General features: G+C 55.8%; 2 protein-coding genes across 3 annotated transcripts; both read left to right on the top strand.

Annotated features, from left to right (window-relative positions):
- Window positions 1–4,616: 4,616 nt before the first annotated feature.
- On the top strand, window positions 4,617–8,658 carry RNASEK (ribonuclease K). The gene is made up of 3 exons (XM_077261779.1): window positions 4,617–4,772; window positions 8,102–8,184; window positions 8,261–8,658. Exons 1-3 carry the CDS (start codon window positions 4,695–4,697, stop codon window positions 8,403–8,405), a joined length of 306 nt encoding a protein of 101 aa, XP_077117894.1. The 5' UTR covers window positions 4,617–4,694; the 3' UTR covers window positions 8,406–8,658.
- Window positions 8,659–10,473: 1,815 nt separating this feature from the next.
- Window positions 10,474–17,878, top strand: BACC1 (BPTF associated chromatin complex component 1). 2 transcript variants are annotated; one of them, XM_077261776.1, is made up of 6 exons: window positions 10,550–10,711; window positions 11,006–11,100; window positions 13,543–13,644; window positions 13,782–13,981; window positions 14,072–14,176; window positions 17,644–17,878. In XM_077261776.1, exons 1-6 carry the CDS (start codon window positions 10,691–10,693, stop codon window positions 17,706–17,708), a joined length of 588 nt encoding a protein of 195 aa, XP_077117891.1. In that variant the 5' UTR covers window positions 10,550–10,690; the 3' UTR covers window positions 17,709–17,878. The 2 variants fall into 2 exon arrangements, with proteins under 2 accessions (XP_077117893.1, XP_077117891.1); XM_077261778.1 differs by lacking the exon at window positions 13,543–13,644 and having other exon boundaries at window positions 10,474–10,711.
- Window positions 17,879–18,373: the final 495 nt, after the last annotated feature.

The raw sequence follows: 18,373 nt of genomic DNA, 5'->3' as shown, positions 1-18,373 counted from the left end.
GCAGCACAGGCCCATAGAATATAATGCAGCACAGGCCCATAGAATGGAATGCAGCACAGCCCCATAGAATATAATGCAGCACAGGCCCATAGAATATAATGCAGCACAGGACCATAGAATGGAATGCAGCACAGCCCCATAGAATATAATGCAGCACAGGCCTATAGAATGGAATGCAGCACAGGCCCATAGAATGTAATGCAGCACAGGCCCCATAGAATGTAATGCAGCACAGCCCCATAGAATGTAATACAGCCAGCCCCCATAGAATGTAATACAGCCAGCCCCCATAGAATGTAATACAGCACAGCCCCCATAGAATGTAATACAGCACAGCCCCCATAGAATGTAATGCAGCACAGCCCCCATAGAATGTAATGCAGCACAGCCCCATAGAATGTAATACAGCACAGCCCCCATAAAATGTAATACAGCCAGCCCCCATAGAATGTAATGCAGCACAGCCCCCATAGAATGTAATGCAGCACAGCCCCATAGAATGTGATACAGCACAGCCCCCATAGAATGTGATACAGCCAGCCCCCATAGAATGTAATGCAGCACAGCCCCCATAGAATGTAATGCAGCACAGCCCCCATAGAATGTAATGCAGCACAGCCCCCATAGAATGTAATGCAGCACAGCCCCCATAGAATGTAATGCAGCACAGCCCCATAGAATGTAATACAGCCAGCCCCCATAGAATGTAATACAGCCAGCCCCCATAGAATGTAATGCAGCACAGCCCCTATAGACTATAACAGTGAAGAACAAGACGTGCACTCTCGCTAGTACTGGTGCAGACTGAACATGGAGGGATTCTCCAGAATGTAGTCATAAACATCAACAGTCGCACTCAAGAAATATGTCTTCAGAATATTGTTAGCCAAACTCGTGGTTTTTTATTTTGAAAAAACACCAAAAATAAAGGTATCACCGCAGTGTTGCAAGATTTGCAAGGTAGGTAACGTTTCGACCCTTGGGGTCTTTCTCAAACCTTACTTATAGTAGTAGGTACGGAAAGGAGGGCACAGATCCCTGGAGAGGTGCAGGAGTCCCGTTAGGGGCTATTACTTGGCAGCTTCTGGTGTCTGCGGTGGTGGTGTGTGTGGGGCCAGGAAGACAGGCGCCATTTCATAGACTATAATACAGCACAGCCCCATAGAATGTAATGCTGCACAGCCCCCATAGAATGTAATACAGCCAGCCCCCATAGACTATAATACAGCACAGCCCCATAGAATGTAATGCTGCACAGCCCCCATAGAATGTAATGCAGCACAGCCCCCATAGAATGTAATGCAGCACAGCCCCATAGAATGTAATACAGCCAGCCCCCATAGAATGTAATACAGCCAGCCCCCATAGAATGTAATGCAGCACAGCCCCCATAGAATGTAATGCAGCCAGCCACCATACAATATAGTGCAGCACAGGCCCATAGAATGGAATGCAGCACAGCCCCATAGAATATAATGCAGCACAGCCCCATAGAATATAATGCAGCACAGGCCCATAGAATATAATGCAGCACAGGCCCATAGAATGGAATGCAGCACAGGCCCATAGAATGGAATGCAGCACAGGCCCATAGAATACAATGCAGCACAGGCCCATAGAATATAATGCAGCAGAGGCCCATAGAATGGAATGCAGCACAGGCCCATAGAATATAATGCAGCACAGGCCCATAGAATATAATGCAGCACAGGCCCATAGAATGGAATGCAGCACAGGCCCATAGAATGGAATGCAGCACAGGCCCATAGAATATAATGCAGCACAGGCCCATAGAATACAATGCAGCACAGGCCCATAGAATATAATGCAGCAGAGGCCCATAGAATGGAATGCAGCCAGCCCCATAGAATATAATGCAGCAGAGGCCCATAGAATGGAATGCAGCCAGCCCCATAGAATATAATGCAGCAGAGGCCCATAGAATGGAATGCAGCACAGACCCATAGAATACAATGCAGCACAGGCCCATAGAATATAATGCAGCACAGGCCCATAGAATGGAATGCAGCCAGCCCCATAGAATATAATGCAGCAGAGGCCCATAGAATGGAATGCAGCCAGCCCCATAGAATATAATGCAGCAGAGGCCCATAGAATGGAATGCAGCCAGCCCCATAGAATATAATGCAGCAGAGGCCCATAGAATGGAATGCAGCCAGCCCCATAGAATATAATGCAGCAGAGGCCCATAGAATGGAATGCAGCACAGCCCCATAGAATATAATGCAGCACAGGCCCATAGAATATAATGCAGCACAGGCCCATAGAATATAATGCAGCACAGGCCCATAGAATGGAATGCAGCACAGGCCCATAGAATATAATGCAGCACAGCCCCATAGAATATAATGCAGCACAGCCCCATAGAATATAATGCAGCAGAGGCCCATAGAATGGAATGCAGCCAGCCCCATAGAATATAATGCAGCAGAGGCCCATAGAATGGAATGCAGCACAGGCCCATAGAATACAATGCAGCCAGCCCCATAGAATATAATGCAGCAGAGGCCCATAGAATACAATGCAGCACAGGCCCATAGAATATAATGCAGCACAGCCCCATAGAATATAATGCAGCACAGGCTCATAGAATATAATGCAGCAGATGCCATAGAATGGAATGCAGCACAGGCCCATAGAATGGAATGCAGCACAGGCCCATGGAATATAATGCAGCACAGCCCCATAGAATATAATGCAGCACAGCCCCCCCACCCCCAATAGCTCCACAATCCAGTCATCACTCATTGATAAAAAAAAAAAAACAAACCACTCTACTCACCTCTTTCCTCCTGCCCCGCGCTGCTCTGGCTCTGGTCTCAGCAGTCGCAGTCTGCCCGCCCGGTCACACAGCAGGTGCGCGATGATATGATGTCATCGCGCACCCGCAGTGTCAGCGGCAGGCAGAGCGGGGAATGATGGGAGAGAAAGCGTCAGCGGACGCTCTCTCCTCCATCATTGCATTCAACTGTACCGGCGTTAGACGCCGGTATAGTTGAATGCGGGGCCGGGAGTGCGCCGACAGCGGGGAGAGTGTGCCGACAGCGGGGAGAGTGTGCCAACAGCGGGGAGAGTGTGCCGACAGCGTGGGGAGTGTGCCGACAGCGGGGAGAGTGTGCCAACAGCGGGGAGAGTGTGCCGACAGCGTGGGGAGTGGGCCGACAGCGGGGAGAGTGCGCCGACAGCGGGGAGAGTGCGCCGACAGCGGGGAGAGTGCGCCGACAGCGGGGAGAGTGTGCCGACAGCGTGGGGAGTGCGCCGACAGCGGGGAGAGTGCGCCGACAGCGGGGAGAGTGCGCCGACAGCGGGGAGAGTGCGCCGACAGCGGGGAGAGTGCGCCGACAGCGTGGGGAGTGAGCCGACAGCGGGGAGAGTGCGCCGACAGCGGGGAGAGTGCGCCGACAGCGGGGAGAGTGCGCCGACAGCGGGGAGAGTACGCCGACAGCGGGGAGAGTGCGCCGACAGCGTGGGGAGTGCGCCGACAGCGGGGAGAGTGCGCCGACAGCGGGGAGAGTGCGCCGACAGCGGGGAGAGTGCGCCGACAGCGGGGAGAGTGCGCCGACAGCGTGGGGAGTGTGCCGACAGCGGGGCGAGTGCGCCGACGGGGAGAGTGCGCCGGCAGTGGGGAGAGTGCGCCGGCAGCGGGGAGAGTGCGCCGACAGCGGGGAGAGTGCGCCGGCAGCGGGGAGAGTGCGCCGGCAGCGGGGAGAGTGCGCCGACAGCGGGGAGAGTGCGCCGACAGCGGGGAGAGTGCGCCAACAGCGGGGCGAGGGCGCCGACAGCGGGGAGAGCGCGCCGACAGCGGGGAGAGCGCGCCGACAGCGGGGAGAGCGTGCCGACAGCGGGGAGAGTGTGCCGACAGCGGGGAGAGTGTGTCGACAGCGGCACACTCGAGCGGCCCACTACTGCCACCGGCCCTTCTGGCATTTGCCAGAACTGCCCGATGGCCAGTCCGGCCCTGTGTTTGGTGTCTATGAACTCACAATGACCTGGAGAATCATAATGGCAGGTCAGTTTTAGCATTTAGTGAACCTAGCAAAAAAGCCAAACAAAAAACAACTGTGGGATTGCACTTTTTTTGCAATTTCACCGCACTTGGAATTTTTTTCCTGTTTTCTAGTACAAGACATGGTAAAACCAATGATGTCGTTCAAAAGTACCACTCGTCCCGCAAAAAATAAGCCCTCACATGGCCAAATTAACGGAAAAATAAAAAAGTTATGGCTCTGGGAAGGAGGGGAGCGAAAAACGAAAAAAGCTCGGGTCATGAAGGGGTTAAAATTGTATTACAAAAAAAAAAACTAATAAAAAACATGTCAGGCTCCTGAGAGGCGTTAGGTTGTAATAACGCACAGCGCCAAAACGAGGGGGTTAGGAGGCGCCCCCGTGTGTCAGTCCGGGCATCATCACAACTGCAGAATACAGCGGCTCAGTCACCATCCGGGTATCAGTCCTCAGCACGTGATCATCGCCTCCGCTGAGGTCACGTGAGGAACGACTTCTCGGATTGTCCCCTCTCGCTCACCCTAGACCTGGCTGCCCGGAGCTGCCTTGCATCTTTGACCACGCCTACTTCCTCATAGACAACCAATAGGATCGCAGCTTAGCAGCGCTGGCCGCAATCAGCTGACCTCGGCCAGGTAGTCGGAGGAGAGCGGAGCTCGGTGTCAGTCATGGTGTCTCTTCTGTGCTGCGGGCCCAAGCTGGCCGCCTGCGGGATCGTGCTGAGCGTGTGGGGCGTCATCATGCTGGTGAGTGCCGGCTCCTCGGACCCCGGTGCGGGCGGCATTGGCGCTTGTTCTCTCATATTGGCCATTTTGGGGGGAAGTTGTCAATGTCATTGACCCCTATTGGTCACGTGATTCACTTACTAGGAGTTCCCCTTTAAGAGTGGTGATGTCAGTGAGGGGCTGCATTACAGGGGGCTTCACTGTAGTCTTAGTGTTGGGGGGCAGGTTAACCCTTCCTGGTCCGGGCGCAGGGAGCGGCAGACACTTCTCCTTTCTGCACCCAGAGTCTATGAATCATGAAGTTCCCCAAATTGTGAGGAGGAATCTTAAAGGGATATCCCATGATCACATATATCTCATACCAGCCACCACCCCTTTAACATTCCTCCTTGCTAATTTTTCCATTATGGGGTCATTCATGCATTGTCAGACAATGGGGCGACTGTTTCCCGTCACAGGACGTCGCCCACTCTGTTATATAATGACAAAGCTTTATTTATAATGGACACGTCGGCTTTAGTCAGATCCCTGCTTGCTGTCAGTGGTCGGCTGCCGGGCTCCTCACAGCTGGTGGTTTGTTACAGCTGCGGCTAGTGTCAGGATGGTGCTTGGCATCGGTCACTGACAGCAAGCGGAGATCTCGCCAAGTGCTCCGGGATATGTTGGCGGTAATACCGTGACTGACCTCAGGGGGCGCCGCGTCGTTTCTCTGAGGTGCGCAGCCGGCTTCAATAGTTCTTGTCGCTGATTCCTATAAGTGGCTGACACCAGGGAGCAGTAGTGGAGGAATGTGGGTGTGTTGTTGACTGTACACAGGAGGCGCGGAGCTGTGTGTACAGTAATCAGCCCCCGCTGTGTACATGTACACCCAGGAGCGACCGCCTCCAGCCAAATCTGTGCTGATCATCATCTGAGGCACCGAACTACAACTCCCAGCAGCCCACAATATGGGAAGAAGAAACATGGTCCTATAGCTTTTCTCAGGGGGCCGACATCATGGCTCCACGCCTGTGTGTGAAGCGGGTGGTCTCCAGGGGGCGCCTGGTGGCAGGAAAGTGTCACAGGGTGTGCTGTACATTTAAAGGGCTGTCACACACACACAAACTAAACAGCAGGTGAAGGCACATGGGGTATTAAGGGGTTAAATGTGCCCTCCTCTGCCTTCTGGGGGCTGGCAGTGCCATTATCTGTCCTGATCCTGGAACTCATTGAAAGCAGATAGTGACCAGGTAGTAATTGTGTCCATGTAAGTGAATAGATGGGTGGACTACAAGTCTCAGCAAACCTTACTGTGCATTTAGAGTGACTTCAAAGTCATATACAGGTGGGCACAGGCCGTGTAACACCAGCCATACGGGGTGCTCTGTGCCCTGAGGAGGTGCCAGCTGTGTAACCTCTGCCATACAGGGCACTCCGAGCCCTGAGGAGGTGCCGGCTGTGTAACATCTGCCATCCGGGGCGCTGAGCCCTGAGGAGGTGTCGGCTGTATAACCTCTGCCATATGGGGCCCTGAGCCCTGAGGAGGTGCCGGCTGTGTAACATCTGCCATATGGGGCGCTGAGCCCTAAGGAGGTGCCGGCTGTGTAATATCTGCCATACGGGGCGCTGAGCCCTAAGGAGGTGCCGGCTGTGTAACATCTGCCATACGGGGCGCTCCGTGCCCTGAGGAGGTGCCGGCTGTGTAACATCTGCCATCCGGGGCGCTGAGCCCTGAGGAGGTGTCGGCTGTGTAACATCTGCCATACGGGGCGCTGAGCCCTAAGGAGGTGCCGGCTGTGTAACATCAGCCATACGGGGCGCTCCGAGCCCTGAGGAGGTTACGGCTGTGTAACATCTGCCATACGGGGCACTTCGAGCCCTGAGGAGGTGCTGGTGGTGTAACTTCTGCCATACCGGGCGCTCCATGCCCTGAGGAGGTGCCGGTGGTGTAACTTCTGCCATACAGGGCGCTCTGTGCCCTGAGGAGGTGCCGGCTGTGTAACATCTGCCATACGGGGCGCTCCGTGCCCTGAGGTGGTGCCGGTGGTGTAACATCTGCCATACGGTGCGCTCCGTCCCCTGAGGGGGTGCCAGCCGTGTAGCACCAGCCATATGGGGCCCTCTGAGCCTTGAGGAGGTGCTGGCTGTGTAACACCAGCCATACGGGGCGCTCTGTGCCCTGAGGAGGTGCTGGTGGTGTAACATCTGCCATACGGTGCGCTCTGTCCCCTGAGGGGGTGCCGGCCGTGTAACACCAGCCATATGGGGCCCTCTGAGCCTTGAGGAGGTGCCGGCTGTGTAACACGTGCCATACGGGGCGCTTCGTGCCCTGAGGAGGTGCCGGCGGTGTAACATCTGCCATACGGGCCGCTCTGTGCCCTGAGGAGGTGCCGGCTGTGTAACACCCGCCATACGGGGCGCTCCGAGCCCTGAGGAGGTGCTGGCTGTGTAACATCTGCCATATGGGGCGCTCTGAGCCCTGAGAGGGTTCCGGCCGTGTACCACCAGCCATACGGGGCGCTCCATGCCCTGAGGAGGTGCCGGCTGTGTAACATCTGCCATACGGGGCGCTCTGAGCCCTGAGGAGGTGCCGGCTGTGTAACATCTGCCATACGGGGCTCTCCGTGCCCTGAGGAGGTGCCGGCTGTGTAACATCTGCCATACGGGGCGCTCCGAGCCCTGAGGAGGTGCCGGCTGTGTAACATCTGCCATACGGGGCGCTTTGTGCCCTGAGGAGGTGCCGGCTGTGTAACATCAGCCATACGGGGCGCTCTGAGCCCTGAGGAGGTGCCGGCTGTGTAACACCAGCCATAGGGGGCGCTCTGAGCCCTGAGGAGGTGCCGGCTGTGTAACACCAGCCATAGGGGGCGTTCTGTGCCCTGAGGAGGTGCCGGCTGTGTAACACCAGCCATAGGGGGCGTTCTGTGCCCTGAGGAGGTGCCGGCTGTGTAACACCTGCCATACGGGGCGCTCCATGCCCTGAGGAGGTGCCGACTGTGTAACACCCGCCATACTGAGTGCTCCGAGCCCTGAGAGGGTGCCGGCTGTGTAACATCTGCCATACGGGGCGCTTTGTGCCCTGAGGAGGTGCCGGCTGTGTAAAAAAAAAATAAAAACATTTCTGTTTATCACTGCGTCCGAGAAAGTCGATTCCCCCGAGATAGAAAATTGTGAAACTCGTAGAAAAAAAAATTCTCCTCCCGTCCCTGCGCCCCCATAACTAGTGAAAGGAAATCGGGCGAAACGCCCCCAGAATGAGGTCAGTAAACGGGAACAACACGGCCAGGGGGCTCCGAATGGGGAGAAGAATTTGTTTTATTTTTCTATATATTTTTATTACGATCCATCTCCCCCCGTCCGCTGTGTTGCAGGTTCTGCTCGGGATCTTCTTCAATGTCCACTCCGCGGTTCTGATCGAGGACGTCCCCTTCACCGATGCCGACCTGTTTGACGAGTGAGTGATGGCTGCAGGTCGCTCTCCTCCCACCGCCTCCTCCGGCCGCTGATTAACCCTGTCTTGTCTCCTGCAGCCTCCAGCCCCCCACCCAGCTGTACGGCCTGTACGAGCAGGTCTCGTATAACTGCTTCATCGCGGCCGCCATCTACGTCCTCCTGGGCGGCTTCTCCTTCTGCCAGGTGCGGCTGAACAAGAGGAAGGAGTACATGGTGCGCTGAGGACCGCCGAGCCGGCGCTGGACCCCCTCCTCCCTCTAGGCCACCAGGACCCCCATCATTGTGTCTCCGGATCTCGGACCTTCGCATCATGAATCTGCAGGGTCTCCTGAAATTTGACTTTTGTGCACATTCCTGGAACCACCTCCCTTCCTGGCTCCGGACCCCTTGTTTGCCCCCCAAAATCTTCCTGAATTCTTGATGTTATTTAAAAGATGTAAATGTGTAATAAAGTGCTGAGAATTGTGTGATAGAACCACAGCCGGGTGGTCTGAAATCCTCTGTGCTGCGGGGGCCTCGCCTAACCTCCCACCACAGCCAGTCACCCCCAGCTCTCAGACTATGGCATAATATCGGCCTGTGCTGAAATCCTCTGTGCTGCGGGGGCCTCGCCTAACCTCCCACCACAGCCAGTCACCCCCAGCTCTCAGACTATGGCATAATGTCGGCATGTGCTGAAATCCTCTGTGCTGCGGGGGCTCCTGCCTTGTAGCCATTCCTTAGCTTTGCCTGCTCCTGACATACTCTGTGCTGCTGTAGACCCCTTTTTTTGCCCTCTAGGGTCTGGATCCGCCCCCCCCACTTGATCTCTGTGCACGAGAACCTCGGAGGACGGGGTTATGTCCTTCAACATCTGTATAATTATCTCCTGAAATACTCTGCGCTGCTGTGTCATCAATTCCCCCATGGAATTAAAAGGGTTGTATAGAACTAGAAAAAAACCTGACTGCTCCCTCCCCTGGAACAGCGCCCCTCTCTCTCAGGCCGTGTGCGGTATTGCAGCTCCCCCTAGTGATGTGAGTAGGGCTGAGCTGCAGTACCGGACCCGGCCTGAGAGAAGGCATGGCGCTATTGTAGGAGGATAGTGGCCATGGTTTTCCTAATTCCGGATGCCCCTTTTAATGGCACAGGGGACATTTGGTCAATGATGGTGATATGACGTAATGCAGCAGCAGCACAGAGTATTTCAGGAGACGGCGATCGCGCTGCTGTCGGTCTCTGCGATGCAATTGTGGGATGGCGATGGTAACGGGGGAGCTGCTGAATACGGAATATAACGTATTTTTATGGCTCGGAAAATATAAAAAAATAAGTTTTATTTTCCATCATTTAAAAAAATATATATAGAGATAGATTTAGTGTGGTGCAGGCCCCGTTTTCCGCCAGCAGATGGCGCCGCTGCACCTGGTATTAGTGGTGCGATCCCTCGTGCACAGCGTCAGTCTGCTGCTCCTACAGCCCAGCATTAATGTCGGGGGTGCGACGTCTTCATCCCTGTCCACGTCCGCCACCCATTAACCTCTTAAATGCTGATGCCGGGCAATAGCGGCCTCTCAGGGTCGCCATCTTGGTGTCTCCTCTATTCAGGGGCCCATTGCTCCCATGATCACGCTACAATGAACGCTGGGAGACCGAAACCAGGAAAACAATGGCAGAATTGCGGTTTTTTTCAAACATTTTACGCCAATTTGTTCATCCTGCGCCTCCTGGTTCATGAATATAATTCTAGGGCTGCAGTGTAGACTGACACGGGGTTCTCTTTTATGAATAGCAAAAGTTTATGTAAAAAAAAAAAAATACAAAAGTAATCAATGAAACCAGTGACACACTCAGCTCTGCTACATCCACACTCACAGCCCTCCACTGAGCGCAAAGGCGAGCGACCAATAGGAAGGAAGCACCGAGGTGAATTCACCGATGGAAGAAGAGTATGGAGGGGAGACAACCAATAGGAAGGCAGCACCGAGGACAATTCACCAATGGAAAAAGAGTATGGGGGGGAGACAACCAATAGGAAGGCAGCACCGAGGACAATTCACCAATGGAAAAAGAGTATGGGGGGGAGACAACCAATAGGAAGGCAGCACCGAGGTGAATTCACCAATGGAAGAAGAGTATGGAGGGGAGACAACCAATAGGAACGCAGCACCGAGGTGAATTCGCCGTTGGAAGAAGAGTATGGAGGGGAGACAACCAATAGGGACGGTGAATTGGTGAAGTCACCAATAGAAGAAGAGTAGGGGCGGGACATTAGCCTGGGATTGATAGCTGACAGAAGCCAATCGTAGCGGGAGATTAGGGTGGGCGGGCTCTGGACTCTGCTGGAGCGTCAGCAGAAGGAGCCAATAGCAGCGCGAGTCCGGTGGTCGCACAGCGAATAGGAGGCTGGAGAGGAGCAAGCCGGGACTGACAGACAGCGGCTCACTGGCGGAGGGTCGGCGGGAGATCAGGCGGACAGCGAGGCTCTGTGTAACATCCGCACCATAGATCTCTTCTGAACTGGCGCCATGACGTCAGCATCAACCAAGGTACCCCGGCAGTGGTGCCGACGTCTCATTGGCGTGAAGTAGTCACGTGTTCACCTATTGCCCAGCATTGCATGCCGGGACATGTAGTTTTACAGAAAAACAACATGTCAGATTGATGAATAATCCCATTATTGCTCTAAAGTGCTCCAGAACTACATTTCCGAGCCTGCCCAGCGTCCTGCTGCGATATGTAGTCCTTTTCCCCTGCCTATAGTATTCTAGGGCTTGTAGTTCATCACCGGTTAAAGTGAAATGTGTGTCCTTATAATAAAGTTTCTCTTCTTTGTTCACCAGGTGGGGGAGATCTTCTCGGCAGCTGGGGCCGCCTTCACCAAGCTGGGAGAGCTGACCATGCAGCTGCACCCTGTGACCGACTCCTCGCCTGCCGGGTAAATGGCGACAGAGCGGCGAAATGTCACCTGGGTGCGGCGGGGGAGTCTCCTCCGCTAGGGGGGGAAATGGTGGGAGGAATAGTCGCCTCCTCCAGGAACAATGGTGGGAGGAATAGTCGCCTCCTCTGGGAACAGTGGGGAAGGAATAGTCGCCTCCTCCAGGAACAATGGTGGGAGGAATAGTCGCCTCCTCCGGGAACAATGGTGGGAGGAATAGTCGCCTCCTCTGGGAACAGTGGGGAAGGAATAGTCGCCTCCTCCAGGAACAATGGTGGGAGGAATAGTCGCCTCCTCCGGGAACAATGGTGGGAGGAATAGTCGCCTCCTCTGGGAACAATGGTGAGAGGAATAGTCGCCTCCTCCAGGAACAATGGTGGGAGGAATAGTCGCCTCCTCTGGGAACAGTGGGGAAGGAATAGTCTCCTCCTCTGGAAACAATGGTGGGAGGAATAGTCGCCTCCTCCGGGAACAATGGTGGCAGGAATAGTCGCCTCCTCCAGGAACAATGGGGAGGGATAGTCGCCTCCTCCAGGAACAGTGGGGAAGGAATAGTCACCTCCTCCGGGAACAATGGTGGGAGGAATAGTCACCTCCTCCGGGAACAATGGGAAAGGAATAGTCCCCTCCTCTGGGAAGAAGGGGGGATAGTCTCCTTATCTGGGAAGAAGGGGAGGGAATAGTCTCCTCCTCTGGGAAGAAGGGAAAGGGCAATAGTCTCCTCTGGGAAGAAGGGGGGAGGATAGTCTCTGGGAAGAAGGGGGGAGGACAGTCTCCTCTGGTAAAAGGGGAGGGAGAGGAATAGTCACCTCCTCTGGGAAGGGGATGGGGACAATCACCTCCTCCAGGAAGAAGGGGGAGAGGGGAGTAGTCGCCTCCTTCGGGAAAAGGGGAGGGAGAGAAATAGTCTCCTCCGAGACGAGGATAATTTCCACCGGGAAGAAGGCGGGAGGGATAGTCGCCTCCTCCAGGAACAATGGGGGGATAGTTGCTTCCTCGGGGAACAACAGGGGGGAATAGTCGCTTCATCGGGGAAAAACAGGGGAGAATAGTCGCCTCGGGGAAGAACAGGGGGATAGTCGCCTCCCCCTTTGGGAAGAAGAGGGGGATAGTCGCCTCCTCCTTGAAGAAGGGGGGAGGGAGCAATAGTCGTCTCCTCTGGGATGAATTGGGGGTATAGTCTCCTCCAGGAAAAAAGGAGAGGAAGTAACAATCGCCTCTTCTGGGGAGGGGGGAATAGTTGCCTCCTCCGGGGTGAAGGGGGTATAAGGGATAGTCGCCTACTCCGGTAAAGGGGGAATTGCCTTCTTCCTCCCGCCCCCCTCCTCCTATGCCCCTTGTCTCACTGCCTCCCTTTCCCCTCGTCCCCAGTCTTTCTCCTCCCCTCGTCCCCGGTCTTTCTCCTCCCCTCGTCCCCGGTCTTTCTCCTCCCCTCGTCCCCCGGTCTTTCTCCTCCCCTCGTCCCCCGGTCTTTCTCCTCCCCTCGTCCCCAGTCTTTCTCCTCCCCTCGTCCCCAGTCTTTCTCCTCCCCTCGTCCCCAGTCTTTCTCCTCCCCTCGTCCCCGGTCTTTCTCCTCCCCTCGTCCCCGGTCTTTCTCCTCCCCTCGTCCCCGGTCTTTCTCCTCCCCTCGTCCCCGGTCTTTCTCCTCCCCTCGTCCCCCGGTCTTTCTCCTCCCCTCGTCCCCCGGTCTTTCTCCTCCCCTCGTCCCCAGTCTTTCTCCTCCCCTCGTCCCCCGGTCTTTCTCCTCCCCTCGTCCCCCGGTCTTTCTCCTCCCCTCGTCCCCGGTCTTTCTCCTCCCCTCGTCCCCGGTCTTTCTCCTCCCCTCGTCCCCGGTCTTTCTCCTCCCCTCGTCCCCGGTCTTTCTCCTCCCCTCGTCCCCGGTCTTTCTCCTCCCCTCGTCCCCGGTCTTTCTCCTCCCCTCGTCCCCGGTCTTTCTCCTCCCCTCGTCCCCCGGTCTTTCTCCTCCCCTCGTCCCCCGGTCTTTCTCCTCCCCTCGTCCCCCGGTCTTTCTCCTCCCCTCGTCCCCAGTCTTTCTCCTCCCCTCGTCCCCAGTCTTTCTCCTCCCCTCGTCCCCAGTCTTTCTCCTCCCCTCGTCCCCAGTCTTTCTCCTCCCCTCGTCCCCAGTCTTTCTCCTCCCCTCGTCCCCAGTCTTTCTCCTCCCCTCGTCCCCAGTCTTTCTCCTCCCCTCGTCCCCAGTCTTTCTCCTCCCCTCGTCCCCAGTCTTTCTCCTCCCCTCGTCCCCAGTCTTTCTCCTCCCCTCGTCCCCAGTCTTTCTCCTCCCCTCGTCCCCAGTCTTTCTCCTCCCCTCGTCCCCAGTCTTTCTCCTCCCCTCGTCCCCAGTCTTTCTCCTCCCCTCGTCCCCAGTCTTTCTCCTCCCCTCGTCCCCAGTCTTCTTCCTCGTTCCCCCGGTCTCATCTCCACTCTCCCCTTGTGTCTCCATAGGGCCCGCTGGACAGACACTGAGATTCAGATGTTGCACGCAGCCGTCAAACGCTTCGGGGAGGATTTAAATCAAATCAGCTCAGTAATCAAGGAGAGGACAGTGTAAGAAGTGGGGGTGGGAGGTAGAATGGAGAGCCTGATTCTTCCTCCCTTCATGGCTGCCACCATTCTGTCCATTTCTGCTCCTTCCCTCCCCACGTTTCCACCATTACCCGGCATCTTGCCTTCTCTCTCCTCAGAGCTCAGCTCAAGTTCGCCGTGAAGCGTAAGATCTACGATGACAATGGTGTCCCCCTATCTTCAGATTCCCCGAAGAAATCTGTGAAGAAGGTGGTGTCCATACCCACATCTGTGCTGTCTGGGCCAACGCCACCTGCGGTTGGGGGAACCAGCCTTCCAGAGGGGTCTCAGGGCGCCATGAGGAAGCGCAAGTCGTCTGGTGAGTTTAAGGGAAGAAGGAAGGAACATGGTGGAGGAGCTTTGGTCAGCTGGATTCTCGGCCTTACGTCTTCACGCTTTCTTCCTGCAGATGTCACCCTCAGCGCATTGAATGACTCGGATGCCAACAGCGATCTGGTGGACATGGAGGGTCTGGGTGACAGGAGTACGGTGAAGAAACTCAACTTTGACCAGGGTGCGACATTCACGTAAACTAGGGATTGAGGGGAGTGAGGCGGTTAATCCGTCCAGCCCCTGGTTCTTATATCAGACCCTGTTCTCCCTCTGGTCCAGGAGGGCCAGCTATCACTCTCTATACTTCTGTTCACACCCTGCACTTACTCTGGGCCTTTATTCTGCCCTGCTCAAGCCCATGCTCCTCCGTACAGATTGGCTTTCCTTTACTTGGTGAAGAACTTTCCTCCGATTGCCCACTCCACTTCGCAGAGCCTTTGTCCCACTTCTCCGCCCCTGCCCCAATCTTCCTACCACAACTTTCCTTTACCCACTTTTTCCACCTGTTCTTACTGAACCAACAGGACTCAACTCTCCCCCACTCGGACTTTGTTCCTCTTATGATTGCCCACTTTGATCTACCTCTGGTTTCAACTTATTAGCTGGACCCTGTGACTTGTTCCCTTGCTCTTCTGGCCTGACCGTGATCTCTTTTCCTGGCAGCAGACCCACCTTACTTTCTCTGTTCCAGCTGGAATCGGCTCTCGTTTGTTTGCCTATGGCCTTTGCGTCCCTTTGTAGTCCCTTTGCCACAGCCAGACCCCTCTCCTCTCTCTTCTCCCCAGACCCCGCTCTCCCTCGTCCTCTCTCTTCTCCCCTGACCCTGCTCTTCCTCATCCTTACTCTTCTCCCCAGACCCCGCTCTCCCTCATCCTCTCTTCTCCCTCATCCTCTCTCTTCTCCCCAGACACTGCTCTTCCTCATCCTCTCTTCTCCCCTGACCCTGCTCTTCCTCATCATCTCTTCTCCCCTGACCCTGCTCTTCCTCATCATCTCTTCTCCCCTGACCCTGCTCTTCCTCATCCTCTCTTCTCCCCTGACCCTGCTCTCCCTCATCGTCTCTTCTCCCCTGACCCTGCTCTCCCTCATCGTCTCTCTTCTCCCCTGACCCTGCTCTCCCTCATCCTCTCTCTTCTCCCCAGACCCTGCTCTTCCCCATCCTCCCTTCTCCCCAGACCCTGCTCTCCCTCATCCTCTTTCTTCTCCCCTGACCCTGCTGTCCCTCATCCTCTCTCTTCTCCCCAGACCCTGCTCTCCCTTATCCTCTCTTCTCCTCAGACCCTGCTCTTCCTCATCCTCTCTTCTCCCCAGACCCTGCTCTTCCCCATCCTCTCTCTCTTCTCCCCTGACCCTGCTCTTCCCCATCCTCTCTCTTCTCCCCAGACCCTGCTCTCCCTCATGCTCTCTTCTCCCCAGACCCTGCTCTTCCCCATCCTCTCTCTTCTCCCCAGACCCTGCTCTCCCTCATGCTCTCTTCTCCTCAGACCCTGCTCTTCCTCATCCTCTCTTCTCCCCAGACCCTGCTCTCCCTCATCCTCTCTCTTCTCCCTTGACCCTACTCTTCCTCATCCTCTCTTCTCCCCTGACCCTGCTCTCCCTCATCCTCTTTTCTCCTCAGACCCTGCTCTCCCTCATCCTCTCTTTTTTCCAGACCCTTCTCTCCCTCATCCTCTTCTCCCCAGACCCCTCTCTTCCATCCTCTCTCTTCTCCACAGACCCTGCTCTCCCTCATCCTCTCTTCTCCCCTGACCCTGCTGTCCCTCATCCTCTCTTCTCCCCTGACCCTTCTCTTCCTCATCCTCTCCTCCCCTGACCCTGCTCTCCCTCATCCTCTCTTCTCCTCAAACCCTGCTCTTCCTCATCCTCTCTTCTCCCCAGACCCTGCTCTCCCTCATCCTCTTTTCTCCCCAGACCCTGCTCTTCCCCATCCTCTTTCTTCTCCCCTGACCCTACTCTTCCTCATCCTCTCTTCTCCCCAAACCCTGCTCTCCCTCATCCTCTCTTCTCCCCTGACCCTACTCTTCCTCATCCTCTCTTCTCCCCTGACCCTGTTCTCCCTCATCCCCTCTTCTCCTCAGACCCTGCTCTCCCTCATCCTCTCTCTTCTCTCCAGACCCTGCTCTCCCTCATCCTCTTCTCCCCAGACCCCTCTCTTCCATCCTCTCTTCTCCAGACCCTGCTCTCCCTCATCCTCTCTTCTCCCCAGACCCCGCTCTCCCTCATCCTCTCTCTTCGCCCCAGACCCCGCTCTCCCTCATCCTCTCTTCTCCCCAGACCCCGCTCTCCCTCTTCCTCTCTTCTCCCCAGACCCTGCTCTCCCTCATCCTCTCTTCTCCCCAGACCCTGCTCTCCCTCATCCTCTCTCCTCCCCAGACCCTGCTCTTCCACATCCTCTCTCTTTTACCCAGACCCTGCTCTCCCTCATCCTCTCTCTTCTCCCCAGACCCTGCTCTTCCACATGCTCTCTCTCCTCCCCAGACCCTGCTCTTCCACATCCTCTCTCTTCTACCCAGACCCTGCTCTCCCTCATCCTCTCTCTTCTCCCCAGACCCTGCTCTTCCTCATCCTCTCTTCTACCCAGACCCCGCTCTCCCTCATCCTCTCTCTTCTCCCCAGACCCTGTTCTCCCTCATCCTCTCTTCTCCCCAGACCCCGCTTTCCCTCTTCCTCTCTCTTCTCCGCAGACCCTGCTCTTCCTCATCCTCTCTTCTACCCAGACCCCGCTCTCCCTCATCCTCTCTCTTCTCCCCAGACCCTGCTCTCCCTCATCCTCTCTCCTCCCCAGACCCTGCTCTTCCACATCCTCTCTCCTCCCCAGACCCTGCTCTTCCACATCCTCTCTTCTCCCCAGACCCTGCTCTCCCTCATCCTCTCTCTTCTCCCCAGACCCTGCACTTCCACATCCTCTCTCTCCTCCCCAGACCCTCTTCTCCCCAGACCCTGCTCTTCCTCATCCTCTCTTCTACCCAGACCCTGCTCTCCCTCTTCCTCTCTCTTCTCCCCAGACCCCGCTTTCCCTCTTCCTCTCTCTTTTCCGCAGACCCTGCTCTCCCTCATCCTCTCTCCTCCCCAGACCCTGCTCTTCCACATCCTCTCTCTTCTCCCCAGACCCTGCTCTCCCTCATCCTCTCTCTTCTCCCCAGACCCTGCACTTCCACATCCTCTCTCTCCTCCCCAGACCCTCTTCTCCCCAGACCCTGCTCTTCCTCATCCTCTCTTCTACCCAGACCCCGCTCTTCCACATCCTCTCTCTTCTCCCCAGACCCTGCTCTCCCTCATCCTCTCTCTTCTCCCCAGACCCTGCACTTCCACATCCTCTCTCTCCTCCCCAGACCCTCTTCTCCCCAGACCCTGCTCTTCCTCATCCTCTCTTCTACCCAGACCCTGCTCTCCCTCATCCTCTCTCTTCTCCCCAGACTCCTCTCCACCCATCTTTCCTCCTCATTCCCTTCCCTCCATTTGGGCTTTCCCAATGCTTTTACCATCTCTAATTTTTGCCTTCCCTTTCCCAATGTCCTGCCTTACCTTTGCTTCTACTTTTACAAGTCCTTTTCTTTGTGGCCCTTTTTTCCTAACCTGTGCCCCCTACAATTCCTCCGTCTTCGTTGTGCCCTCGCCTCTAATTCTCCGTCTTCTTCTTTATTACAGAAAGTCTAAACCTGGATTCCAGCTTTATCATGAACTCCAGCGACCTGCCGCTGTTATCCCGCTGACCCTGCACCCGCTCACCCCTTGTAAATACCAAGTACACCCCATTTCCTCAGTCTCTGGTACATCTGAAGATGCCCTGGAGGACCAGCGCCCCCTCCGCACCTCCACCCACAAGTCGTCTATTAATAATGTTGTGAATTGCATATTTTTAATAAAACACTTAAAGCCAAAACCTCTTCTTTGTCTTCATCCGGCCGCGACGAGACGTTTGTGTTCCCATCACCCTGAAGCAGCACAAACAGAACTGGCAGCGGATACCACTGCGGGCACTGCCAATATCTGTGTGCTGCTACAGGGGCATGGTCACCGGTCAGACCTCCGCCGGCAGAAGACCACGTGCTGCCGACATCTGCGCTGGCAGAAGACCACGTGCTGCCGACATCTGCGCCGGCAGAAGACCACGTGCTGCCGACATCTGCGCCGTCAGAAGACCACGGCCAACATCTGCACCGGCAGAAGACCACGTGCTGCCGACATCTGCGCCGGCAGAAGACCACGTGCTGCCGACATCTGCGCCGGCAGAAGACCACGTACGGCCGACATCTGCGCCGGCAGAAGACCGCGGCCGACATCTGCGCCGGCAGAAGACCACGTGCTGCCGACATCTGCGCCGTCCTGGAAGATTTCTATGCTCATTATCTGCTTAAATATTGTAATACTTTTATTA

Source organism: Ranitomeya variabilis, chromosome 5 (genome assembly GCF_051348905.1).
Source record: "Ranitomeya variabilis isolate aRanVar5 chromosome 5, aRanVar5.hap1, whole genome shotgun sequence".
In the NCBI taxonomy this organism is placed as follows: Eukaryota; Metazoa; Chordata; class Amphibia; order Anura; family Dendrobatidae; genus Ranitomeya; species Ranitomeya variabilis.
The sequence above is the reverse complement of the archived record's forward strand: the minus strand, read 5'-3'. Positions and strand labels throughout refer to the sequence as shown.

Bases quoted from the DNA above. Each gene is read 5' to 3' on its own strand.
- RNASEK (XM_077261779.1), top strand. From the start codon at position 4,695: ATGGTGTCTCTTCTGTGCTGCGGGCCCAAGCTGGCCGCCTGCGGGATC. The intron at 4,773-8,101 runs GTGAGTGCCGGC...GCTGTGTTGCAG, and splicing joins TGTGGGGCGTCATCATGCTG to GTTCTGCTCGGGATCTTCTT. The intron at 8,185-8,260 runs GTGAGTGATGGC...TGTCTCCTGCAG, and splicing joins GATGCCGACCTGTTTGACGA to CCTCCAGCCCCCCACCCAGC.
- BACC1 (XM_077261776.1), top strand. From the start codon at position 10,691: ATGACGTCAGCATCAACCAAG. The intron at 11,101-13,542 runs GTAAATGGCGAC...GTGTCTCCATAG, and splicing joins ACCGACTCCTCGCCTGCCGG to GGCCCGCTGGACAGACACTG. The intron at 13,982-14,071 runs GTGAGTTTAAGG...TTCTTCCTGCAG, and splicing joins GAGGAAGCGCAAGTCGTCTG to ATGTCACCCTCAGCGCATTG.